The sequence below is a fragment of the Lithobates pipiens genome, unplaced genomic scaffold, assembly GCF_037356315.1.
Source record: "Lithobates pipiens isolate NorthernLeopardFrog02 unplaced genomic scaffold, aLitPip1_a1.2 Scaffold_8, whole genome shotgun sequence".
Lineage (NCBI taxonomy): Eukaryota > Metazoa > Chordata > Amphibia > Anura > Ranidae > Lithobates > Lithobates pipiens.
In genome coordinates, this window is record NW_027507903.1 from 314,162,642 (window position 1) to 314,190,341 (window position 27,700).

Consider the following 27,700-nt stretch of genomic DNA (forward strand, 5'->3'; position numbering starts at 1 on the left):
GGGTTCACACTTCTGTATCCTAGGACATACCCACCCTGCTTCTTCACATTTCTGGAATGTTAGTACCAGATGAGCCCTTGTTTAAAATGACTCAACAACATCTGCATACGAGTGAGCATTATTTACATAGGTCAAAGCAAAGTGAGTGACGTATATTGTGTGCCTGTTTTATTGGCATAAAGATCTTCAGCAATGATTTACTTAGTGTACAGTTAACTTGTTTAGCCAGTTTGCACCCTCCCTTTTCTTATTTTGTTGGTGGCATTATTCAGAAGTTCAAAATACATGAAAGATTGGGTTGGAGCGCTCCCTATATTAGCACACGCTGCGGAAGTGCCTTGATGTGAGTTTTGCATGCTGAGAAGAGAACTACGTTTTTGTTTAATTTATCGCAGTTTTCGTTGATACACTCATCCAGTGCACGATGTAGAAATTCCCGCGTGGACAAGTTTTGCGCCTTTTTTCTGTTTTTTTGAGTGGAGCTCTTCGAAAGATATAAAAACATAATACAGATTCACCTGTATCTTCCAACACCTCCAAGGGTTAATTAATCTTTATAATTGGAAATTAGTCCAGTGTGGTTGTCGGTGAAATTTGAATTTGTTTGTCGATTGATGATGTCATTGCATGCTTATACACTATTCCCATCTTCAAAGTGTATTGACAGTATTCAAAGCTTAACTTTATACTAACTGCTAAATAATACATTTCTAATACACCTTTTTCCTGCCTCAGCAGTGCAGCTTTTTAAGTTGCCTGTCTGCCTCAAGCAGTACACCTTTTATAGTGAGTACGCATCCTGACCGCTGACCACTAAGTAGCGAAGTGATCCAGAAAGCTAAAAGCGTCACTTATTCAGCCAGTGAGGGAGCGACGCATACAATCAGGCAGCCGTGTATCAATAGACATAGCAGCCTATGCTGCTATTATGGGACATGTCGGTGGAAAGGGAACACAGTAGAAGGGTTCTTGAAGAGAACACAAATCCAGTACTGTGTGCAATGCGTCATAATAATGGCTTATCCCTGCTGACAACAGAACGTTAACAAAAAGGCCAACGTTATTTATTTTTATTTTTTATTTTAAATGGCATGAGAGTCCCTTCCCCCAATCCATACCAAGACCATTGGGCCTCACATCATTCCATTATTTTTATTTTTTTTGGCATGAGGGCCCCCCCCCCAAAATTCGTACCAGAACCTTATCCAAGCATGCAGGCCAACAAAGGGGGGGGGGTGAGTGTGAACCCTCCCTACTCCCCAAATCATACCATGCCTCATGCCCTCAACATGGGGAGGGTGCTTTTATGCTGGGGGGTGGACTCCCCCAGAACAGCACCTTTGCATCATGTTGATTAGGACCAGGGCTTCTTCCCCACAAGCCCGACCAAATGGTTGTGGACGTGCAGGTGACTTATGAGAATCTGGCAGTCCCCTTTAGCAAGGAAGTCCCCAGATTCCAGCCCCTGCCATGTGTATGAGTGTTACCCCTACTCGTTCACCAAAAAAATTAGAATGTGCTCTATAAATAAACACAATGAAACTTTTGACCTTTTTTATTTTGATATTTAAAAAAAAAACACATTTTAAAATGTCCCCCGATGTACAGCATCAATTACGATAAATGGTGCCCATTGCCAATATGAAAAAATAAAAGCCTGCTGACACGACCGCTTTGTCGCTTGGCTCCTGCCAAATTGACGCTCTCTTACTTGAACAAAGGGGGCGAGGTCAATGATATCAAGAGGGGCACCTGGTGACATTATTGACAATAAATCGACATGTCCATATTTGATCAATGACATCATAAGGGAAAAGGGAAATATCCATGGCTCCACCCCCTTATGACATAATTGACCAAATATGGACATGGTCATTTATAGTCCATGTCGTCACCAGGTGGCCCTGCCCCTTGTGATGCCATTGACCTTGCTCTTTGTTTATTTAAGCAGCGGGGAAAGTGGTGTGTCGGTCAGCAGGGGACAAGTGATGGGGTGATGTTCATAGTGATCCTCCCTCAAGTCCCAAATACTTTTTTTCCCTTTCCACCCTTGAGTGTCGCAATCCTTTTTTCCCTTTCCACTCTGGAGTCCTAGAGCCTAATTTCTCTTCCTACCTCAAGTCCCACAGACTTTTTTTTTTTCCTTTCGGCCATTGAATCCCAGAGCCTATTCCCTTTCTATCTTGAATTGTGGAGAGTTTTCCCTTTCCACACAAGTCTCAGAGCTTTTTTCTTACCCTTGAGTCCCAGAACCTTTTTACCTTTTTTTTGTGTTCGTTTTGCACCTTTTAGCATTTGTAGTATTTCCTAAAATTACAAATCTCTTTTGGAAAAGATGTGGCTTTAATTTGATAGCAAATTTCGGTGCATACATTTTTATTTTCTAGGTTTTGGTAGAATTGGGGAAAAAAAAAAAAAGTCAGGGGAGTTGTTTTTTTTTGTTTTTTTTGTTTGTGCAAATAAAAATTACCATGGCATTGACATTTTCACAATTCCTTATGATAGTGTACTCGCTTACAAGTTTGATAAAGTTGTTGAGATATGTGGATAAATAGGGAGGGATATGCAAAGTTGACCTCCATGCAAACTGCTAAATACAGAGATGAATTCCAAATAAGGGAGTTGTTTTACCTGGCAAAGAATTTGTATTCCTCTCTGAGATTAACACAGCTCTTCCAAACAGCACAGCCTGCCTGGAGGTCTGACATCTACCTGATGCAGGTACAATAGGTCCTGCCCCCTGTCCTGAGCCTGTGATTGGACTGTGAAAAGAACAGCAGGCTGATGAGTTCATCTCTATTCTCCCTCTCCTTCCCCCCCCCCCCCCCATGGGCCTTGTTACATAGAGCAGTGTAGCAACTTCTTCCTCTTCCAGTCTAAGCTCTGTTGTGCAGGGTTTGCAAATGAAATGATACAAGGACTTAAAGTAGAACTATAGGGAAAATGTTTTACATTTTGAATAGAGCAAGGGAGGATTAGAACCTCTGCCAGATCCCCCCCCCCCCCCAATCTGTGTTCTATTGCAGACATTTGTGAACAGGAAGTGAGAGAAAATCCCTGCAATTGAAGGGGATTCCTTTGGAACCCCCAGGTCATCAGAACTAGTCTCCCCATTGGAAGATTTCCCCTCTATTACTTTTCTGGGGACACCCCAAAATTTGGGCTTTTGTTTTAATTCTGCTTTCAATCATAATGGTAAACTAAATAATTAGAGGGGGTGAATCTGCTTAACAGGGGTACAGACAGTTGCCCCTGTTAAAAGCTGAAAGGGGCCCACCTAAAGAAGGCCAGATCTGCTGATATCGCCCACTTGCTTTCCACGCTCGCTACTTTGGAACTCGCACTCAAGCAAACCCCGGACCCTACCACCTATGTTGATCTTTCCAATGCCCAACGAGATTTACTCAACACATTAAACGCCCACTCCCTTATAGCCAGAGATAGAGGCCGTAATAGGCACTATACTTTAGCCAACAAATGTGGGCAACACTTAGCGAAAGTCCAACACCCTCCCCCCCGCCGACCCATCCAACATATTTGCACTTCCAGTCAACAAAAGATTAGTAACACCCGGGTTTCTTAGACACCTTCCAATGCTATTATTCCCAGCTATATAACCTTCCCCCACAGACTAGACAGTCCCCCGCAAATAGCCCGCACCCTCCCAACATGCAGGACTATATCACTGAGACGGCCCTACTACGGATAGATGCAAAAGACTCTGCTGATTTAGATGATTCTCACAGTGGAGGAATTCCTCACTGCGATTTTAAGGGCTGAAATCCAGTAAATGTCCAGGCCTCGATGGGTTTTTCCCCAGTTTTATAAATTGTTTGCCCAATCCCTCGCCCCTCTGCTCTCTTTAGCGTTTAACTTTATAGACGATTCCCATCTTCCCTCCAGTGCCCTTTTATCAGCCAAAATCTCAGTCATACCCAAACCAGGTAAAGACCCTTCCCAATGCAGTAGTTACTGGCCGATCTCGCTACTCAGCATAGATGTTAAACTTTTTGCAAAAGTTGTGGCTAACCGCTTCTCACTCCTTTTTACCTTCTCTTATCCACACAGATCAAGTGAGGTTTGTCCCTGGAAGGGAAGCCAGAAACAACACAACTAAAACCATCCATCTTGTTTCTTACATTCAATGACACCACCTTAAGGCATGCCTTCTTTCCTTTGACGCAGAGAAGGCGTTTGACCGAGTCATTTGGCAGTTTTTGCACCTCTGTCTCGAACAGATAGGCCTTGGCCTCGCCTTTGTGTCCAAGGTTATGGTGCCATACTCCCGACCCTCAGCCTCCGTCCTGATTAATGGATCTTCATCCACACGGTTCCACATATCGAACGGTACCCGGCAGGGCTGCCCTGTCACCCCTACTTTTTGTATTAGTGATAGAACACTTAGCTAGAGCCATCAGACAGAATACCTCCAGTGTAGGGATTAAGACACCCTCCGCTGACCACAACCTCTCCCTCTACGCGGATGACCTGGTCTACATCCAGCAGCCACACACATCCCTACCTTCTCTGATGCACGAATTCCACAGATTCGGGGAGTTTAGTAACTTCAAGTTGAATATGTCCAAGACAGAGGCCCTTAATATTTCCTTATCGCCCCCCACCCTTGCCAGGGTAAAGGCTAACTTCCCGTTCCTATGGAGCACTAAAGGCATATCGTACTTGGGGGTAACAATCCCATCTAATTTGTCGGATCTTTACTCCCTTAACTATCTTCCTTTACTTACCCGACTCAGGAAGGAACTAGACGCTGATGCTCCTCTTCGCTACCCTGGTTCGGTCACATTAACTCCCTAAAAATGGACACCCTACCTAAATTACTGTATTTATTTCAAACAATACCTATTGCCGTCCCTAACCACTTTTTTAACTCCCTCCGTTCCATGTCCATCCAATTTATTTGGCACCAGGGCCTATCCCGCATTCGCCACACATTGCTCACTTATCCTAAAATTTGGGGTGGGCTGGGTCTCCCGGATTTTGAACTATACCATAGGGCAGCTCTGCTGTCCAGGGTCCTGGAATGGTTCCCTTGCCCTTTCCCTAAAGCATCCATCTCGGTAGAACAAGACCTATCCCCCTTTGATCTACGGGCTCTACTCTGGCGTTATGGGCAGAAACTACACTTACTTTCCTCACCTCCCTCTTAACAGACACTGCCTTACATCTCTGGTACAAAAGGGGCTTGTCATCTCTTCTATCCACAGACCCCTCGCCCCTCACTTCATTATTTGACCACCTTTCTTTGCTTTAAGGTATGGGGTCCAATACAATAGGCCCATTCTCCTGACCAATCTGGCCTGTAGCAAGTTCATTTGTGGATCCCTCTTTAGGTACCCCCGTTTTACCAGGCGTTCAAGGTGGCTCACGACACTTCGGATATCCTCGTTTTGCTCTGAATTGTTTTCCTCTTCCCAAATCCATAGACCTTTAATGGGATTCGACCAGCTGTGCTCTCTCTCAGAAACACCTAGACACCTACTCTCCTCTTTGTACTCTCTACAACATGCACTGCTACATGTTCAACCCCCTTCTTACACCAGGAAGTGGTCTACAGACTTGGGCAGGGATCTTCCTTTAGAGGACTGGCAAAAATCATTCCACTTTACGCATAAATCCTCTATATCCTGCTATACCCAGGAAAAAAATTTAAACTCCTCTCCCGATGGTACATAGATCCTCAAACTCTTCATAAAATATTCCCATCCGTATCTCCCTCATGCTGGAGATGTGGAGTGGTGGAGGGTAGTTGCCTACACAAATTTAAGGTCCTTTGGCTTATTTGAACCGACTACTCAACCTCTGACTCCCTGAAAACGAGGTTGGCACCTTACAGCCGACCCGGACTTGTTACCTGAATCCCGCTAAGCCGATTTGTTGCACCAAGGTCTGTTTTCATTCTGAGAGTTGCAATTTATTTTACTCATGTACATATATACACACAACTATGCACAAAATAATGATTATACAATAGTGTAAGCGGTGTGCTCTTGCAAATCGTATAAAGGAAATGCTACATTTTTACCATGTATCCATCGTTCTGAAGAATGTATGCCTCTGTAGCTACTGGCTGAGTGTTGCCATTTTAGGCTGCATCCACACCTGAGCTTTTTCAGCTCGTAAAACGCCTGAAAAAAACACCAAAGAAGCAAAATCACATTAATTTCAATGGCACCTGTTCACATCTGAGCGTTTTGTCACCTGAAGCAAAACTTCAGAAAAATGCCCTGAGCTCAAAAAAGAACATAAGCTTCTATGGGGCAGATTACAGGCATTTTTCTGCCTTTTACATTGGTGACCTGAACAAAATCGCGGTAAAAGCGGGGTAAAAAACTTGGCCAAATTGCCGTAAAAACACGTGACTTAAAATGCTCAGGTGTGAATGCAGCCTTACTGATAACTGGAGTTGTTTTTCAGTTATCTCTGTTAACGGGTGTACAATAAACTGTTAACGCCATTTTTCCTATGTTTTCTAGGATTCTCGACTTCACAGCAAAACACTGAAGCGTACCAGGCGATATGTAGTTGATGGAGTTGAAGTGAGCATTACAACCTCCAAGATTATTGGGGACGATGATAAAAAAGATGAAGAGATGCGCTTTTTAAGGTACACAAGATCTTTTTGTTCTTCACCGATTTAAAGGCATCCGTCATACTTGTAGTTGGTAAATATATGATAAATCATATTAAAGTGAATATAAAGGATTTTTTTAACCACTTGCCCTCTGGAATATTTACCCCCCCCCCCCTCCCCCTTCATCACGGGCCATTTTTTGCAAAACGGCACTGTGTTAACTTAACTAACAATTGTGCAGTCGGGTAATGCTGTACACCAATAAAATTTGTCTTTCCCCCCCCCCCACAAATAGAGCTTACGTTTGGTGGTATTTGATCATCTCTACAGTTTTTACTTTTTGCGCTCTAAACAAAAAACAGACAGTTTTAAAAAGAGAAAACCATATTTTTTACTTTCTGCTATAAAACGCATCCAATAAAGAAAATGGAGGAAAAAAATCAAATGCAACAAGAAATGAGAATAAATCTTCCCGAAGTAAACATAATTCGAATCCAGCAAGGACTGGTCACATTCTGATCACTGTGTGGCAGTTCCTGCTCAACAGTCGATCGTTTGATCAAGATCTGTCTAAGGAATATTTTGGAAAGCTTTTCTTAGGCTCGGTTCACACAGGGGCGATTCAGATCCAACTTCAGGTCGCCCCTAGTCGCCTTAAGTCGCGCTACAGTGGGGATCGAAAGTTTGGGCATCCCTGGTAAAAATGTGTATTAATGTGCATAACGAAGCCAAGGAAAGATGGAAAAATCTCCAAATGGCATCAAATTACAAATTAGACATTCTTATAATATGTCAAAAAAAGTTAGATTTTATTTCCATCATTTACACTTTCAAAATTACAGAAAACAAAAAAATGGCATCTGCAAAAGTTTGGGCACCCTGCAGAGTTAATATCTTGTACTGCCCCCTTTGGCAAGTATCACAGCTTGTAAACACTTTTTGTAGCCAGCCAAGAGTCTTTCAATTCTTGTTTGAGGTATCTTTGCACATTCTTCCTTACAAAAGTGTTCCAGTTCTTTGAGATTACTGGGCTGTCTGTCACGCACTGCTCTTTTAAGGTCTATCCATAGATTTTCAATAATGTTGAGGCCAGGAGATTGTGAAGGCCACGGCAAAACCTTCCGTTTACGCCTCTTGATGTAATCCTCCGTGGATTTTGAGGTGTGTTTAGGATCATTATCCATTTGTAGAAGCCATCCTCTCTTTAACTTCAGCTTTTTCACAGATGGTATCAAGTTACCATCCAAAATTTGCTGAAATTTTATTGAATCTATTTTTCCTTCAACTTGTGAAATGTTCCCTGTGCCACTGGCTGCAATACAACCCCAAAGCATGATTGATCCACCACCATGCTTAACAGTTGGACAGAGGTTCTTTTCATTAAATTATGTGCCCTTTCTTCTCCAAATGTACCTTTGCTTCGGCCAAAAAGTTCTATTTTAACCTCATCGGTCCACAGAACTTGTTTCCAAAATGCCTCAGGTTTGTCTATATGTTCATTTGCAAAGTTCAAACGCTGATTTTTGTGGTGAGGACGTAGAAGAGGTTTTCTTCTGATGACTCTTCCATGAAGACCATATTTGTGCAAGTATCTCTTTATAGTGGAATAGTGTACCACAACTCCAGTGTCTGCCAGATCTTTCTGGAGGGATCGTGCAGTCAAACGTGGGTTTTGAATTGCTTTTCTCACAATCCTGAAAGAGATAAAATAAGAGCAGATTACTGGGGGAATTCCCTAGGTTGGTGTTTGGGTGCTTCTTAGAGAGTGGTAAGGGAGAAGTATAGCTCTTCTGGCCTACTTCTGCACTCCCCTGACCCGTATTTAGCCAGTCTAGACTCTGGATAGATCCTGACTTTAATGTTAATGAACCGCTGAGAGCCTGAGCCAGCTGCTCCTGCCCCCCCACCAGCCTAGCGCTGGAGGGGCAGAGCAGAGAGGTGATGACTGACAGTCACCAGCTCACTGAAGACTGGGAAGTGAGTGATCAGTGGTCTTTGATCCCTTAGTTCTCGGTGTAGAGTTGGGGGTACAGATGCAGCATTGGATCAATGCTGCATTCACCTAGATGACTATAAAGTTGTTTTTTTTCCTTTTTTATCCCCAAACTTCTCGTTAAGTGTAGCATACTGGATGGGCAGCAAAGTATTTATAGGGATAATGCTAGAAGGATCATTGTAATTTAATTTTGAACATTAGCAGGGGACTATACTCTGCCCTGGAAATAAGTGATCTTATTGGGGTTTTGTGATTTCTAGGTTGGGTCTACTCCTTTGCAACAGCTTAAACAACTTTAATCTAGAAAAAAGACAAAAAACATGGTTGAACTCTGTAAACAATTCTATTTTCTAAGCATTTTCACAAACTGTATGTCCTTAGGCAGCATTTCTGCTACATAACTTTGACTGACAGCTCCATTATTAATGCAGAACGAGGAAGCAAGGAAATTGCCACTTCCTTTGTGGGAACAGAAAATGTAATTCTTGGTTCAATCCAGCTTTAGCTCTGCATACTAAGAATTTTTAACCTTTTGAAACAAATGTCAATGGACTTCTACCACCACGTGTGTGAGACAAAATGAACTTGTCCAATAATATAAAGAGTATGCAAGCACTAAATCCAATAATGTTTTACCTACCTCAGGCGCCAAGAACTACGTGAATTGAGGCTCTTGCAGAAAGAAGAGCACAGGAACCAGGCCCAGCTGAATGCAAAACATGTCTTACAGCTGGAGCAGATGATACGTCGCTTTGAGCAGGAAATGAACGTAAGAATCCTTTTTCCTATTAATAGTAGAGGCCACCTTTAAAATTTCAGAAGTTAGAATGAATTGGCTTTTGTATCTTTTTTCAGCTCAGAGATACCGTAATTCTAGAAGGCACAGAAATAGTTTTACATAATGTTTTCACATTAACCACTTCAATACCAGGCACTTGGACACCTTCCTGCCCAAGCCAATTTTCAGCTTTCAGCGCTGTCGCAATTTGAATGACAATTGCGCGGCCATGGTAAATTGTACCCAAACAAATTTTTTATCATTTTGTTCCCACAAATTGAGCTTTATTTTGGTGGCATTTGATCACCTCTGCGATTTTATTTTTATTTTTTGCACAACAAATAAAAGACAGAAAATTTTGAAAAAATAAGTTTTCTTTGTTTCTGTTACATTTTTTTTTGTAAATAAGTACGTTTTCTTCAATGACGGGCACTGATATGCCTGCACTGATAGGCACCGATGAGGTGACACTGATGGGCACTGATAGGTGGCACTCATAGGCTGCATTGATGGGCACTCATAGGCGGCACTGATAGGTAATGGGTGCCACTGATAAGTGGCACGGATGGGTGGCATTACTGAGCATCCCTGTTTTGTATTTTGCCAAGAGGTGCCAGTCAGTGCCCATTTGTGGGCACTAATTGGCATATTTTTTCACATGTGGATGGCCATGGGGATGTATCTGGCCATCCACATGCTAGGGTCTTCCCTGGTGGTCCTGGGGGCTTCCCTGGTGGTCTAGTGTGGGCATCTGAGGGGAGGCTGCGCTAAACAATCAGCGCAGACCCCCCGTCAGGAGAGCCGCCGATCGGCTCTCCTCTACTCGCATCTGTCAGATGCGAATGAGAAAAAGCCGATCAACTTCCTGTTTAGATCGTGATCAGCTGTGATTGTACATGGCTGATTACGTGATAAAGAGCCTCCTCCCCAGGCTCTTTACCGAGATCGGTGTAGCGGTGTGTCAGACTGACACACCGATCGCCACACACTCCCAGTCAGGATAACTGAACCACCACCCAGCTGTCATTCTGCTATAGGCCAGGCAGGAAGGGGTTAAGATGCCTTATTTTTTTATTTAAGGAAAGCATCTTGATGATTTATTGAAAGTATTTTATTAGATTTTTTATTTATTTTTTTGCTTTATACACCAGCATTTCTGGTTTGACAAAATAAATTATGGTATTTGCATCACCCAGCCCACTGTTCTGGAATGAGGAATAATCCTGTTGATTTTTAGATATATGATGGCATGAGACATGTGAATAACTTTCGTTTTCAGAAAGGTTTACTGAGCTAATCTCACTGAAAAGCATCAAGGAGCATAATATTGCTTAGTGGCAAAAATGTGATAGGCAGGGGTCAGTAAAGCTCAAATGCAGCCTGGTTTAGAGTAGTGTAAGTTTTTGAACCCCTAAGATTTCCTGAATTTTTTCGAGGTACCATAAATAGACACATTTGTGCTTAAAGAAACCCTTTTGCCAGACTATTCATTTCAACAACAATCTTCTAATAAGAATATATGTGCATTTAAATGTATCTAATGCATGTAATTTACCTGTAAAAAAAAAAAAGCCTCCCTTTTGTGGACATTCAAAGGGCCTGAGATGGCTTTTGGGTGCTGCCATCTTGGTTATGTGAGCAGCCCCAGCAGACTCGGAGCTGTCATTCAAGTGGCACGTGATAGTATTCCACTTTGCTCCTAATGCGGAAGCTATGTAAAAGGTCATGTAGGGCGGTGGGGGAGGAGCTGGGCCAGTCATGAGTAACTTGGCGATCCCAGAAGAGGAGAGAACTGCAATGAGGGAGGGACTGTGTTAGGAATTGACTCTAACCAGCGTTGTTAAATTTCATAGCGAGTCCAAAGGCATATTGTAAGTAAATAAAGCATCAGTTATGGAAAATTTAGCTGCAGCAGTCATGCAGTAAGCATTTAAAATACTTAATTTTCCTGTGCTTTTACCTGCAATTATTTAAGTTGGTGACGGGGTCTGTTTAAGCTGATGAAACACAATTGTACTCTCTTGATCCAATCACATCCAACAGATTATTTTTAGTAAGCCAAAATGTCTCAATGTTTTGATTCCGGAGCAATTCTAAATCCCAGGCTGATGACTTCTTGGAAACCAACGTTTCCTGAAGTGTTGATCTTTTTCGTCCCCCGTAGCGCTCAGTGTCTCATCCCACCTAAACAAAAATAGTAACCACCCCAAACTATAACCGACCTTTGCAGCAAGGTGCACATAGAAGGACAATGCACATCACAAACCAACAAAAGATTTCCATCACTTCCCGAACAGCCTGCAAAACAACTTAATTGGCCCTGTCTAACAGTATACATTAAAAACCAAGGGTTTTTTGCACACTTTTGCCAATACAGTATATGCATAAGCCACAGTGCCCACACCAAGGGAGCTCTGTATATACTGTGGTCCTAACTTAATTTCCAGAGCCTCCATAGTAGGAGCACATATAAGAATAGATAAAGGGCAGGTATTACTGGAGGCCTCATTCTACCTACCTTCACATCACTACAGGACTCGGTAGACTTTCATAAAACTATAAAATGCTTCTTCTTTTTAATGTCTTCTACAGTTTCTTTTATTGTGGCATGGTTTTCATGAACAGATCTTGCCTCAGAACAGACCTTATTGGCACTGAAATATTAGAAGCCTTTTTTTAAATCACACTTTAAATATTATCTCTTTGCCTGGAATTCTTGAGTGTGATTTAACCATTTTCCGTATGTCCTTGCTCTAAATGGTAATCGTATTCCCATTGACCTTAATGATGTGTTCTCTTTGTTTAATAAAGATATCATAATGTAAAAGGGTGTTTGTGTTATAACTTAGCTGAAGTTTAGCTGAAGTCACTCATGCAACAATCTAGGAAATGCCCAACATTTTTCTTTTAACTTTATGTTAAAAGAGCAGTACATTTTATTCACGCATGCGCAGTAGGGAACCGGGAAATGAAGCCGAAAGGCTCCATTTCCTGATTCCCATACCCAAGATGGCGGCGGCAGGACCCGACAAACGACCTAGAGATCGGCTTCGGGTGCCGACATCGCTGGCGCGCTGGACAGGTAAGTGTCACTATTTTAAAAGTCAGCAGCTGCAGTATTTGTAGCTGCTGGCTTTTAAAAAAAAAAAAAAAACGCGGAGTCCCGGTGGACTCCCGCTTTAATGCAAATATTGTCTCCTTAGTTTCTTTCCAGCCTGAAGTGACTTTTAAAAAATAAAACAGTAGTTGAAGTGAGATCCACAGATATTTAGACAATATATTGTTTATCAAGTTTTTTGACAATATTTAAAAATTGGTCCATACAGTGCATCCGGAAAGTATTCACAGCGCTTCACTTTCTCCACATTTTCATGTTACAGCCTTATTCCCAAATGGAATAAATTTGTTATTTTCCTTCTAATTCTACAAAATCTTTGCAAATGTATTAAAAATAAAAAACAAAAAAAATCATATGTACATATTTATTCATCACAGCTGTTTCCATGACACTCAAAATTGAGCTCAGGTGCATCCTGTTTCCACTGATCATTCTTGAGGCTGGGTTCACACTAGTATGACAAATGCTTCGACATCGGGAGCGCATGTCACATGACATGTATAAATCAATGGTTCCCTATAAGCCTTCTTAACTGGTCCTACTTTGAAAAAGGTTCCTGCACTACTTTAGTCCGATTTTGATCCTATTTTAGCCTATTGCATATCATTGAAGTTGGATCATTGTCTTGACTTATCCGACTTTGGCATGCGACTTGTGCTCTAAGGATCCTTCAGTCTGGTGTGGAATTTAAGGGGAATCCACACGCCAAGAGATGGCCTGGGTCCCCCCCAAAATCCATACCAGGCCCTTATCTGAGCAAGCAGCCTGGCAGGTCAGGAAAGGGGGTGGGGACAAACAAGCTCCCCCTCCCCCCCCCCCGAACCATACCAGGTAACCTGCCAAGAAAATAAGGGATGTGGGTGCTCTGGAATATGGAAGCCCCTTTAACAAGGGGTGCCCCCAGATCCCGGCCCCCCCACCCTAGGTGAATATGTATGGGGTACATTGTACCCTTACCCATTCACCTAAAAAGAAGTGTCAAAAATAAAAACAGTACACAGGTTTTTAACAAAGTAATTTACGAAAGCACCTCTGGCGTCTCTTCTTACGATGTCTTCTCCCTCTGCCGGTTCTCCTCTCTACGCTGTGTTCTCTCTCCACTATCTTCTCTCTGTGTTCTCCCTCGGATCATCTCCCGACGCTCGCTCCCACTGTAATGCGAGGTCCGCCGTGTGCTATTACTTATATAGCCATGAGGTGTGGCCACCCAGTGCCATCATCCGGAGGCCCTGCCCTTTGTAACATCACAAGGGGGCTGGTCCTCCTGGTGACATCACTGGGTGGCCCCCATGGCTATTTAAGCAGTGCCACACAGCAGACCTAGCATTACAGCAGGAGCGAGCGTTTGGAGAAGATCAGAGGGAGAAGACAGCAGAGAGAGAGGAGAATCGTCAGCGGAAGATGTCATCAGCGGAGGGAGAGGAACCCGGAGGATGAAGACATCGCCGGAAGGAGAAGAGATGCTGGAGCTGCTTTAATAAATTACTTTGTCAAAAACTGTTTTTATTTTTGATACTTTTTTTTTTAGGTGAATGGGTAGCTGTACAATGTACCCCATACTCATTCACGTAGGGTGGGGGACCGGAATCTTCCAGATTGCGATAAGCCCCCCGCCCGCAGACCCTGACAACCAACGGCCAGGGTTGTCAGGAAGAGACCCTTATCCTCAACAAGGGGACAAGGTGCTTTGGGGTTGGGGGGGACGCAGGACCCCCTTCCCCAAAGAACCCGCCCCCCCATGTTGAGGGGAGGTGACCTGGTATGGTGCAAGGGGGGGTGCTCGCTTGTCCCTGCCCCCTTTCCTGACCTGTCGGACTGCGTTCTTGGATAAGGGTCTTGGAGGGGGAACCCTATGTTATGCTGTGTGTGTTTTTTTTTTTTATTATTATTTTTTTTTTAAACTTGGCATGGGGTTTCTCCTAAAAATTCATACCAGACACAAAGTGCCTGGTATTGTCAGGGTCAAAGTCGGATCCCCGTTCTTTGAAGTCGGATTGAAGTCACACTTCAAGTTGCAGGGCAGTCTGATCTACAGTTGTATGACTGTCGTGTCATACCAGTGTGAACCCAGCCTGAGATGTTTTTACAACCTGGAGTCCACCTGTGGTAAATTCAGTTGATTGGCAGAGCCAGATTAAGAACATCATGGGCCTGGTGCTGAGGATTTTGGTGGGGCCTTTTATAAACAATAAATAAATAAAAATTCAAACTATTTTTTGTTATAACAAATTAAATTAAAAACAAATTAAATTAAAAACGTTTGCTGCGCAAATATCATGTAACATAAAAAGTTGCAAAGACCACCATTTTATTCCATAGGGTGTCTGCTAAAACAATATATAATGCTTGAGGGTTCTGATTAATTTTCTAGCATAAAAAAAAATGATGACTTTTACATGTAGGAGAGAAGTCTCAGAATGGGCCTGGGTGGCAAGGGGTTAATTATCATAAGTAATATACAAATAATTATTATAAGCACTGTCAGTTCACCCTCTCAGTCTGCTGCAGAGTGTTCCAGCTTGTATTTATACTGGCCGCTCTGTATGTAGCTTCTGACAGGCTGTGCAAGCAGCCCTGTATCTCCGGAACCATAGATGATAGCAGCCCCATTTTTTTTAACCAGTGCTGGAGTGGGTCTTTATCTACCTACCCCCCAATGTGGGGTCTCTGTGACTCCTGATCGCCAAGCTACAATCCTCAGTCGATCTTCTTTTTTTCTTCTTTCTTTTTTTTTTTTTTTTTTTTGGGCAAATGGGCCTATCTTGAGAAAGGGGCCTATCTTGACAAAGGGGCCTGGAGCTGCAGCTCCAATAGCCCCTATGTTAATCCGGCCCTGTTGATTGGACATTATTTGGAAAAGCACACACCTGTCTATATAGGTCCCACAGTTAACAGTGCCTAGCAGGGCTGCCATCAGGGGGGTACAGCCAATACAACTGTAAGGGGCAAGACAGGTGAAGGGTGCACTATAGAAATGATCTCGCAGCCTCCACTACTTTCTGTGTCATTGAGCTCAGACATCTAGCTATTTAATGCCACCTCTGGCTACTATGTGCATTTTCACCCCTGATTTGAGCTGCCTGTACCGTGCTCCTCTTTATCAGAAATATGTCAGCTTTGTGCAAACGAGCTGGGACTAGGTAGGAAGATTTCCTTTACAGGTAGCTGCTGTGAAGGAATGGGAGGAGGGTGTTTGTGTACAGGGAGGGACCAGAGGCTTGTGTGTTTACAGATTTGTGTATGTGTGGGGCTGATTGAGATGTATAAATACACACATACAGGTGTGAGGATTGTTGGCATATATGCAGACAGATGTGAGGGGGGCTGGCATATATACATACAGGTGTGGGGGGGGGGGTGGGCTGACATATATACGGGTGTGAGGAGGACTGGCATATATACAGGTGTGTGTGTGGCTGCCATAGATATAGGTGTGTGTAGGGCGGCTGACATTTATACAGGTGTGAGGGGGGCTGAATGCGTACAGGTGAGGTGGCGGGTGTGTGGATTCGGTGGGATAGCCCGTGGGCAGGCCCTGGGGAATGTTGATGGTCAGGCCTAAACTGTCAAAGGGGACCAAAAGTATCTGTTGCTGCCCTGGTGCCTAGGCCTCACTTGGCCTAGGATGTATGTAAATTTAGCAAGGGCATTATTCAACTTTAGTCAGGGCTGCACAGTTTGTTTTTATCTACAGATACCCCTTATCTGCATAGGCGTTTTTTGGAAAGGATGAACCAACCATTTAAGAGAATCCATGGAGTTTGGCTTGAAATGGAAACCTGCCCAAGTAGAATAAGTAGCTGCAATTCCTAACCACCTCCTGATACGACTTGCTGACCTACTGGCTTCAATACTTTAAGAGTCACTGCTCCAGAACAGATAAAGAAATATAGTATACTTCAATGTCAGATCTATATCCTTGCTACAGATCAGTCAATAAAAGAAAATTGTAATAAGGGGACCAGCGTGCCCATTAGGCAGCTGGTGTTTTCAGAAAGATAGCTTAGCAGTGACAGGTTTTATGTACTCTGACCAAATCCTTTACAGGCCATATACATAAGCATATGAGTGTCTTTGAATGTGACACAATGGCAATTGTTGTTGGAGGGATATAGCGAACATTTGGCATGCCATCTATTGACTGATCTAGAGTATACACTATGTAAGTTGTATGCCAATATGCCCCTTTAAATAGGAGTTGTACCACAGTGCATCTTCACTTTGAGGGACTCCAGTACTGCCTACCCTCTTAGTTTACAGAATGTTGCCTACCTCTGTTTTTTTCAGTCAAAGAAAAAGTACTATGATACAGAACTTGAAATGCTAGAACGCCAACAGAAGCAGCATATTGAACACATGGAACAAATGCATGCCGTGCGCAGGAGAGATGAGACCAAGCGAATTCGCACCGAGCAAGAAAAGGAATATAACAGATTCCTTGAGCAGCTTAAGTTACGAAAGAAAGAGGTAAGTGCCTGTTGTTTTGACATGTTTGTACATTTCAGATGTATCTGATAATGCATTAATCGTATTATCTGACAGAATCACTTTACACAACCTTACAATCCTGTTCAGTAGCATTTGTCTTCTTTGTAAAGTATATGAGAGAGGAAGTATTTTTAAATGCCAATATGTGTTCGTACGCGTATTGCTAAGTAACTGGAATGTGTGTATTTTATTTATATCATTTTGTTTATGAAGAATTTTATGCCCTGCCCACTGGAAAAAAAAGAGTGCCAACAGAAAGTGATTTTTTTTTTTTTTTTTTTTTTTTTTTAACCTTTTTTCTAAATGATAGATCTATGTTTGTCCCATGCATATATAAATTTGTTTACTGCTGACTGACTTAGGCCTTCTGCTGGATGCCTGTTCCAAGCATCCACTACTCTTTTGGTAAAATATTACTTTCTTGGTTAGTTTTAAACTTTCCTCCTGCTAGTTTTGAGATTGTATCTTCATGTTCTTGGTCTTGGCCTCATATGAAAAATACTGCCCTGCTGAAACGTATTCCCACCCCTAGGTTATTTAAAGATTTGTTATGCTCTTCCTTACCTTCTTTCCTCAAGACTGTACATATTTGGTTCCTGATGTTTTATCCCTTTAGAGCAGGGGTAGGGAACCTTTTTTGCGCAGAGAGCCATGAAGCCACATATTTTAAAATGTAATTTCACAAGAGCCATACAATATGTTTACATTTTTTTTTTTATCGATTCATTTCAATTATAACTGTAATATCCATGTCATCTTCCCCCACTGTAATATCCACATCTCCCCTACGATTGTCTGCTTGCTTACCATAACACACGGGCAGGCAGATCCACGGGAAGTTGTGGTGGGGGATGATGGCGTCAGCGCGCCGCTCACCTAGGCTGCCATCGGGTGTACCAAGATAGCCGCAGCGCCGGAGCTAGGCCGAAGCTGTGGCCTTTCCTATGGGCTCAATCCATGGATCGGCACACCACGCAATCCGCGGATTGAGAGGTGAGAGCCAGATGCAGCCATCAAAAGAGCCACATCTGGCTCGCGAGCCATAGGTTCACTACCCCTGCTTTTAGACCTTTTTACCATTTTTTTTTTTTTTCTGCCATCTTATCAATATCTCTTTGTTAGTGAGGTACCCAGAACTGGACACAGTATTCTAATGATGTATAACTAAGGAGCTGTAAAGAGGATCTCAAGACCTCATGTGGCGATCCCTCTAGTGATGCATCCCAGAATTCCATTCACTTTCCCCACTACCTGGTCGCACTGTTGGCTCATTTTGCAGGGATATGAAATAAGTACCCCCAAATCTTTTTTTTTTTTTTTTTTTTTCTCTGTAGTTGCTGGCCAACACTGTGATGCACTCTATCAAGGGATTCCTTTTCACTAGATGCATTACATTGCATTCAGAGACATTGAACTGATGATTGTGTTGACCCATCTTCCAGCAATGCCAAATCATGTTCTGTGTTAGACACCTATGGGGATATCAACCCGATATCACGGCTTTCTTTGATCAGCAAAAAAGACAAACCTTGCCCATCAGACCTTCAGTCATATCACTTACAAACAGGTTAAACAGAACATAACCTAGTACAGAGCCTTGTGGTATGCAACTGGTGGCAGATGGTGCACCACAAGACTCTTACAGCCATGCTCTGATATGTATCCTTAGCCAAAAATGTATCCATTGAATCGCCCACAATGGAGTCCTAGCTTATACAACTTTTGGAGATCACTGGAGCTTTTACGGTATTATGTATCTACTGTTACACTTGCATAATTGTAGGTAAAGTAAAAAAAAAAAAAAAGCCAAGGCAATCATGGTATGAACAAACTTCTTTCCTTAATACAAATCTAACCTAAAAGCTGCCAGTACAATCCAGCATTGCTAGGCCTTATTATGATCCCTGCCATGATGCCTTCAGTTCATCAACTCCATGACTATACTTACAGCATCTCCTGCCAGTTATTTATGCCTTATGACCCATGCTATTCCTCTTACTATGACCTAGACTGATACCTTTGCACTGAGACTGTTGTAAGCTATTTATTGCTCCCTTTCTCATATCACAGCTTTCTAGCAGACGTATACTGTAAAACTCTGCGTAAAAATTGACATTTACCTTTAGAAGTTATAAAATTCCTTTGTACAGGATGTCCACTTTGATACATGGACATGTTTTTTCCTGTCCCAATTGACTGACTGGATTTTTTTTTTTTGGTTCATGACTGACATCAGCTAACCATCCATTAACATTTGAACATTCTTTGTCTGCAAGTACAAGCTAAAATACTTTAGATCATATTTTATCTGTATATGAAATATGAAAATTAGCAAGCATTTGAAAATTGTGCAATGACAGCTTAAAGCAGGTCTTTCCATCCTTTAACTATCTGCATGCTGATATAAAAACCGCTTACGTTCATAAGTTAAACTTTGCTTTTACTTACAATTACTGTTTTTCCACTTCCTGGTTGAGTGAGGTACTGGTGATTTAACCAGGACGTCACAGATGCATCATGGGAAGGCTACATTACCAGTGGCTTTCCCTTCAGATGATGTGCACTGTCACATATTTCAAGAGGTAGAACCAAAGTACCTGGAAGTAAAGGGAAACAGATTAATCTGCCCTTAGAGAAAGTGGTCACACTGAGAAGAAAATCAAAATCAGGTATGCAAAGCAGAAATGGCCCACAATTTTATGGGGACTTAGATTCCAATATCTAAACATTTAAAAAAAAGTGCCTTTGTTGTGATTTTTAACATAAGGGTGAAGTTTCTTTTTAAAGCCGCATTAAACCCAACGTGTAAAATGTTAAATATTGTAGTTTAGCAATCATTAGATATGGTGGCTTCATCCGTTTTCTTTAGCTTTTTTTTCCTGTCTGTTTTCACCTGGTGATCTGGCCAGTAAACACACCTCCTGCATTAGAGTGCCTCTACTCTGGATGAATGAGCACAATGGGCACCTTTGGACAGCAGCATTGTCAGTCTGCGGGGAGGGGAGTGTTAGATGCACTAGCTGATTTAAATACACCAGCAAACTGAAGCCAAACTCCAGTTAACACTTTATAAGCAGTTACAGCAAACAGTTATTTTACTTGTGGGATAAAGGTTTTACATAAATAAAAGCTGATCATGTTAGTATCCCCTGTCAGTGTAAAAATGGTTTGTCTCATTTGTGTAGTGAATGCATTCTGCTGGAGAGATTACTCTTTAGAAAAACAGAATTACTGGCTGGATCACAAGGTGAAAATAGAAAAAAAAAAAAGCCTGAAAAAGAAAAAAACAAAAACAAATTCAGCCATCGCATCTAAAAATCCAAAACTGCAATATAATAAATGTTTATTAAGAAAGAGGATGATTGGGATTATTGTGGTGCTTGTAATTAATGAACAATGCATAAAGATATTTTATATAGATAGATATATATATATATATATATATATATATATATATATATATATATATATATATATATATATATATATATATATATATATATATATATATATATATATATATATATATATATATATATATCTCTATCTATCTCTATCTATTTATTTATTTTTATTTCACTCTTTATGCATTATTCATTACAAGCATCGCAATAATCCCAATCCTCTTTCTTGATCTTCACTAAATGGGATGAGGTGTATGCTATTCTAGAGCCTCTCAGCTCATCTCCTATCATAATAAGTGTTTACTTGTGGGTTAGTACCATTTTATAATGTATACTAACTGAACATGAATGGCCCTATACACACGTTCGCTAAATTAGTATGAATCGATATATTTTTTAAATCATTATTGGACTTTTGGCTGAACAAGTAAGGGAACTGTCCAGCTGTGGCATCTTCAATTACAGCAGGGGGGCAGGGAGTTTTATTATGTCACAGCTTTACTTTTTTTTTTATTTTTTTATTATAACCAGTGGCTTTTCAAGTTCCATCTGCTTTATCTTACAGTTGAAGGCTGAAGTGGAGAAGCTTCCAAGACAACAACGGAGAGAAACCATGAGGCTAAAAATGGATGAATTTGCACAGAGGAAACAGTCAGAGGTAACAGCATGCTGCTCTATTTCATAGATAATAGCGGCACATGTTAACACAAGGTTTGCCTTCAGTAGAAATTTTCCACTAGCCCCAAAAGACTAATGCAGTACAGATTTTTCCTCGGTTCATGGTGTTTGTATCAATTTGCAAGCATTTACATTGTTCCACGTATGATGATCCTGAGGCTCTGTAGAACCAGGAGACCAAGATCAGTTTATCAATGTATCAATTTGCAAGCATTTACATTGCTCCGCGTATGATGAACCTGAGGCTCTGTAGGACCAGGAGACCAAGATGAGTTTGTCAATGTATCAATTTGCAAGCATTTACATTGTTCCACGTATGATGATCCTGAGAGCCGGTTCACACAGGGGCGACTCAGATCTGACTTCAGGTCGCCCCTAGTCGCCTCAGGTCGGACAACATGTAAAAATCAATGTAAGTGAATGAGAACCGTCTTAATGCACACTACTGAAGTCGCTCTGACTTCTGAAAGGGTTCCTGTACTACTTCAATCCGACTTGTAGGCGACTGGTACCCATTGATTTCAATGGAGGTCACCTCCAAGTCGGATCTCCGTCTATACGGAGGCGACTCTGACAGAATTATCAGCTCTCAAGAGGGAACTCCACGCCAAATAAAAAAAAAAATGGCATGGGCTCCCCCCTCCGAGAGCATACCAGGCCCTTAGGTCTGGTATGGATTCTAAGGGGAACCCCCTACACAGAAAAAACGGCTTGTGGTTAACCCCCAAATCCATACCAGACCCTTATCCGAGCACGCTACCTGGCCGGCCAGGAAAGGGGGTGGGGACGAGCGAGAAGACCCCCGAAGACGGAAGACCCCCGGAGCTGTGCAATAAACTATTTTAACCCTTGTGTGTTGTGTTTTTTTTTTTGTACATTTTTTTTTTTCACAGGTGAATGGGTAGGGGTACATTGTACCCCATACTCATTCACATAGGGTGGGGGGCCGGGATCTGGGGGGGGGCGCTCGCTCGTCCCCACCCCCTTTCCTGGCCGGCCGGGTAGCGTGCTCGGATAAGGGTCTGGTATGGATCTGGGGGGGACCCCCACACCATTTTTTTCCTGCGTAGGGGGTTCCCCTTAGAATCCATACCAGACCTAAGGGCCTGATATGCTCTCGAAGGGGGAACCCATGCCATTTTTTTTTTTTTATTTGGCGTGGAGTTCCCCCTTCAGAGCTCATTCTCTGATTGATTGGCCATGGCAAAAGTCTCCTGGCCTGGGGCGACTTAAAGTCGTGTTGCAAGTCGCCCCAGGTCATGTCCAAGTTGCCTCCAAAAGTCGTGTTGAAAGTCGTGTCGCCCCTGTGTGAACCGGCTCTGAGGCTCTGTAGGACCAGGAGACCGAGATCAGTTATTGTAGAGTACAAAACCTATCATGGAAAAGATATAGTTAAAAACCATTTAAGCAAGGTGCTCAGCTTACCTGTGGATAAACACTGTTCTTTTGTTCTATAGAACAAGCATGGCTTGCTTATTCAGAGCTCGCTGGCTGGCCCTGAATAACTGCCAAGTGCTCCTTGGAATACTTTCTGTACTGCTTTTGTATTCTTAGTGGGGAATGTAACATAAGATAGTCACTGTACTCTTGTCATTTTCAGCAGTGTAAGCTGGTTGGACTTTCATATTACCTAAGTAAATGTTGGCTTTGAATGCTGAGTGTCAGCTATGATTGCATTACAATTCACTTGTGTCATTTTTGAAGGAGCAACAATTCCTAAATAAACAGAAACAAGATATGGCTCTGGCCATGAGTGCCATCACCCTAGAGAACAAGAAGGAGATTTACAGCAAAGAGAGGGAATTCCTGAACAAGAAACAACAACTTCTTAGAGGTAACGTAACACCTGAGAGGGCCATTCTGCATGCTACTGAGGTGTACACTGTTGTGCTTTGAGTTCTCCTCCGCTTTACCCCAGTGTAGGATTAGGCTTGGCGGAACTGACCTTCCTAATGCCGCGTACACACGGTCGAACTGTTTGACGTACTTAGTCCGTCATACAATCCGACGGACAGTCCGTTGTACTTTCCACTGAACGGACTTGACCACACACGGATGCACAAACAGTCCGTCGAAAGCTTGCGCGATGACGTGTACAGCACGTACGACGGGACTAGAAATAGGAAGTCCAAGACACAGCAAAGCACCCTTCCGCCATGTAAATCCTTTCTGGGCATGCGCCGTTCTTAGTCCGTCGAACTAGCATACTGACGACCGTATTGTCCGCTGAAACCAAAGTACGACGGACAGATTTTTGTAAAATCCGAAATTCTTAGTACTCCGGACTGCACGCTGAAAAAGTCAGCTGAAGCCCACACACAAGCAGATTGTCCGCTGAAATGTGTTTCAACGGACTAAGTACGTCAAACAGTTCGACCGTGTGTACGCGGCATAAGACAAACTGCATAATGCCTTTAGGGTGTTTTATGTATACCTTTTATCAGCGATTAAACTAGGTGTGAAAATGTGTGTCAAAACATCTATAAGATGAAATCTTTAATGCAGAAGGTACTACCATTTTATTTTGAGCATATGTAAAGCCTGGAACACACTAACAGTTTTTTGTTTTTGTTTTTTTCATAAAAAAACGAACAAAAAAAAACCTGACCGCTCCGGTCGGAACCGTTGTACTAAGGATCAAAAATGAGTACAGCCATTGGCTGAGCACGCCGGTCAACTGCTGGTTTTCTAGCATGCTCTTCCGACAGAAGCCAGCCAAACGGACAGCTACCGTTGGACTGACTCATGGGCCGAATGGCAGACTTTTTTTTTTTTTTTTTTTTTAACCAGCTGTTGACTCCCAACATTCGAGCCCTGTGTACTGGGCTAAAAACAAAAATTGAATACTATATTGAAATGGAAACGTAGTGCTGCCACCACAGGAATATAAACACTGTCCCCTTTCTTCTTCTCAATAACCTAGAGAGGAGGGGTACTATAACCCTCAGCTGAGAACAATGTCATTATTAAGAATGCATAATGGGCAGAGAACACAGAACACTGACAACATTTCTGTCAGGCTCATCAGGTAATTTATGCACGTATGAATCAGACACTGTCAATGGAATCTTAATACAGGCAGTACCCAAGATAGGGTCTGTAGGTTTGTTCTTAAGTTGAATTTGTATGCAAGTCGGAACAGGTATATTTTTTTAAGTGTAGCTCCAGCCCAAAAATTTTTTTTTTTTTAGGTTTTTGGGATAGCATAGGGAAGGGTTGACACCCCTGTAACATTTGATTTGCTGTCCCTGTTCAGAAGATTTCATTTCACTTTCTGTCCCTGTGACAATTGGATTTTGAAAATGTTGGGTTGTTGTGGAAACAAGGATTGGTGACAAAGCTTCAGTGGAGACACCTTTTTCCCATGATAACTCTTAAGCCCCATTTACCAAAACCATGTAGTGGAAGGGCCTGCCTGATTGCATACAAATTGAAACTCCTACGGTTTGACCTCATATTATATGGTTTTGGTAAATCTGAAGGAAAAAAATCAGCAGAAAATCTGATAGTGTGTGTGGGGCTTTACAGGAGTGAATTTCCCTCCCAAGAGGTAGATTTCCTTTCCCTTCCTGTTGTCTCCCTCCTACTGTAAGTCGGATTTTTGTAACCCAGGGACCGCCTGTATACTCAACAGTGGCGTGGAGAAGAATTTATACTAAATGCAACAATAACATTTGAATCAAATGGTGCAAAACTAAATCTAAAAAAAATTCTTCAAGTCCATTTGCATGGTTACCCCAATCTTGTCGTCATGTGCAACCAAAAGAATTAACCATAAAAAAAACGAAAAGATAACAAATTGAATAAATAAGAGTCCTTCGGATATGCAAGTCTATATCCATCAAATTTTATTAACTATGCCCATTATTATTTTTCATCCACTTGTGCTGGAATTAGTATATCCTCTTAATATATGTGTGCGTCTCTTTAATTGTTTAATTGTGCACAAGCCAACGTGCCAATACTCTTGCCTTCTAGTTTGACCCAATAATCATCAGGTCAAATCAATTTTCACTTTAAGCCACATTTGGTATACCAGGAACGTTGTTCTCCTCCACTCCTACAGGAATGCTTCAATCCATCTCCATCCCCCAATGCAAGTATGTGGGAATCTCAAAAAATGATTGAACATATAGTGCTAGAAAATGGTGGCCCGTTGACTTCCGGTTTGAGACATGACATCATAGGCTGCCCCCTAAAAATGTAATGGATGTTTTCCAAAAAAAAACAAAAAACACTTGACTCTTTCGAGTCTCATACCAAAGGTCTGTGCTGATGAAATTATGGTCCCCTCTGCTGAAGCTGAGGAAAATTGAAAATTTGCACTATACCTATATGGTTATCTCACTGATGTTGTCATCTTGAAATTTTAATGTTGATGTAAATCAGGGGTCTCCAAACTTTCTAAATAAGGGGCCAGTTTACTGTCCTTCAGACTTTAGAGTGGATGGACTGTACCAAGTGGGAGTAAACCATAACTGCTCTTTGCTATTAGGGAGATGAATAGTTGGTGACAGTGGGAGGAATAGGGCCATGTTGTTAGTTTCAGTGGCAGGAATTATGTCTCAAGGGCCCAATAAAAGCAAGTGGCCCCAGGGCCACAGTTTGTAGACCACTGATGATCTGGTTCCTGGGAAGGCAGCTTCTACATCCTAGAAAATCTCCAGTCTTAAAGTGCCAAATGGATTGGATAGCTAATGATCCCCAGAAAGCCGCTGACTAGGTATCCTCCTGGTTGACATGGATCAGAGCTCGGAGTCCTTCCCCCTCCCCTCCTCCCCTCGTTCTTTTTTCAGTTATTGTACTTTTTGGTTTCCTTTTCTCTTTTTTTTTTTTTTTTTTTTTTCCTCTTCTTTTTGGATTTAGTATTGTGGGGCCTGGACTTCATTCTTCCACGCTCTGGGGGATGGAATGTCTCCAGTTACTTACGGGGGGGGGCACGCATCCCCTGTTGTGGGAGGAATACTCAGGGACCTGTTTAATTGAGTCAATACCAGAATATAGACAAAGCAAGGTCCATAAAGACATGGATGAGCCATGTTGGGGGTGGAGGAACTTGACTGGCCTGCACAGAGTCCTGACTTCAACCCAATAGAACACCTTTGGGATAAATTATAGCAGACACTGCGAGCCAGGCCTTCTCATCCAACATCAGTGCCTGACCTCACAAATGCATTTCTGAAAAAATGGTCAAGCATTCCCATAGACACAGTTCTAAACCTTGTTGACAGCCTTCCCAGGATTAAAGCCATTATAGCTGCAAAGGGTGGGCCAACTCAATATTGAACCCTACGACTAAGACCGGGATGCCATTAAACTTCATCTTAAGGCGGGTTTCCCAATACTTTTAGTAATATAGTGCATCTCAAAATGGCTATGTGTAGAATTTGAACCATACATTATACAATCTGATTGTACAATTGCAAAACAATAAAAAAAAATACTAGTGATAGTAGTAATACTTATACTGTTCTAAAGCTTAGCATAGTCGTTTTTTTTTTTTTTTTTTTTCAGTCTACAGGCTGATTGAAAAAAAATAAAAAAATCCTCAATTCACACAAATGAAATGGATGGCGGTATACCAAACTGGCTGCAGCTGCTGATAGACAAAAGTTTTCTAGCACATCTGTTCAACCTAACAATCACCTTCTGTCAAGCACAGAGGGCCACAAGCCTTTTAAAATTATACCGGTACCTGCTGAACCGACAGAATTTCGATCCATCGTTGCCCAGCTTCAGACTAGTCAAAGTATGTATCATTGGTATGAGACCTGTTGAGAACCGGATAATGCTGTTTGCTGCCAGATTGTGCCAAATTTACAAAGTTAGCAACAACTATTATAGAAAAATCCAGCCCCCAAGTCAGAGGGCAATAGGTCACATTCATATGAATGATGCATTCCATGTAAAATGACCTCTAATTATTAAGATGTACTTTACATCATTCACAGGATAGTGCAGTTGGGCTGATAAAAATTGGAGGGTAGAAGATTGTGTGGGCTGCCAGTTGCAGATACCAGCTGTTGTTTTTCTGGTGCAGGAGTAATTTCTATGGACAGCACATACATTTTTCCTTTTTCCCCAGATACAGGGTAGCATGGAGAAGCCATTCATGTGAAGCGTTTGGTCAAGAATAAGAATGCTGTTCTTTTGACGGGACTCCCTTCGCCAACACTGCCCTGCACAGCCCAACACTGCTGGAGTGAATGAGCCCCTAAAATTAAACCATTTATTATTATTATACAGGATTAATATAGCGCCAACAGTTTGTACAGAGCTTTACAACATGAGGGCTGACAGTACACTTACAATACAAATCAATACAGGAGGGATCAGAGGGCTCTGCTCGTGTCATTTACATAGGAATCAGTGCATTTGTATAGCACTGATTGCTGTATAAATGACAATGGTCCCAAAAATGTGTCAAAAATGTCCGATGTCCGCCATAATGACGCAGTCCAGATAAAAATTGCTGATCGCGCCATTTAAACAAAAATATATATATTAATAAAAATGCCATAAAACTATCCCCTATTTTGTAAACGCTATACCTTTTGCACAAACCAATCAATAATCGCTTATTGTGATATTTTTTATTTTTTTATTTTTTGTTACCAAAATATGTAGAATACGTATCGGCCTAAAC

The 27,700-nt window shown here is 42.0% G+C and overlaps 1 protein-coding gene across 1 annotated transcript in view; it reads left to right on the forward strand.

Moving 5' to 3' along the window:
• Window positions 1-27,700, forward strand: part of STK10 (serine/threonine kinase 10) — a 224,033-nt gene that overhangs the window by 172,976 nt on the left and 23,357 nt on the right. The window contains exons 10-14 of the mRNA XM_077472770.1: window positions 6,495-6,625; window positions 9,234-9,357; window positions 16,772-16,951; window positions 20,942-21,034; window positions 22,759-22,888. Coding sequence (XP_077328896.1) covers window positions 6,495-6,625; window positions 9,234-9,357; window positions 16,772-16,951; window positions 20,942-21,034; window positions 22,759-22,888 — 658 coding nt within the window. The remainder of the gene's footprint in view (window positions 1-6,494; window positions 6,626-9,233; window positions 9,358-16,771; window positions 16,952-20,941; window positions 21,035-22,758; window positions 22,889-27,700) is intronic.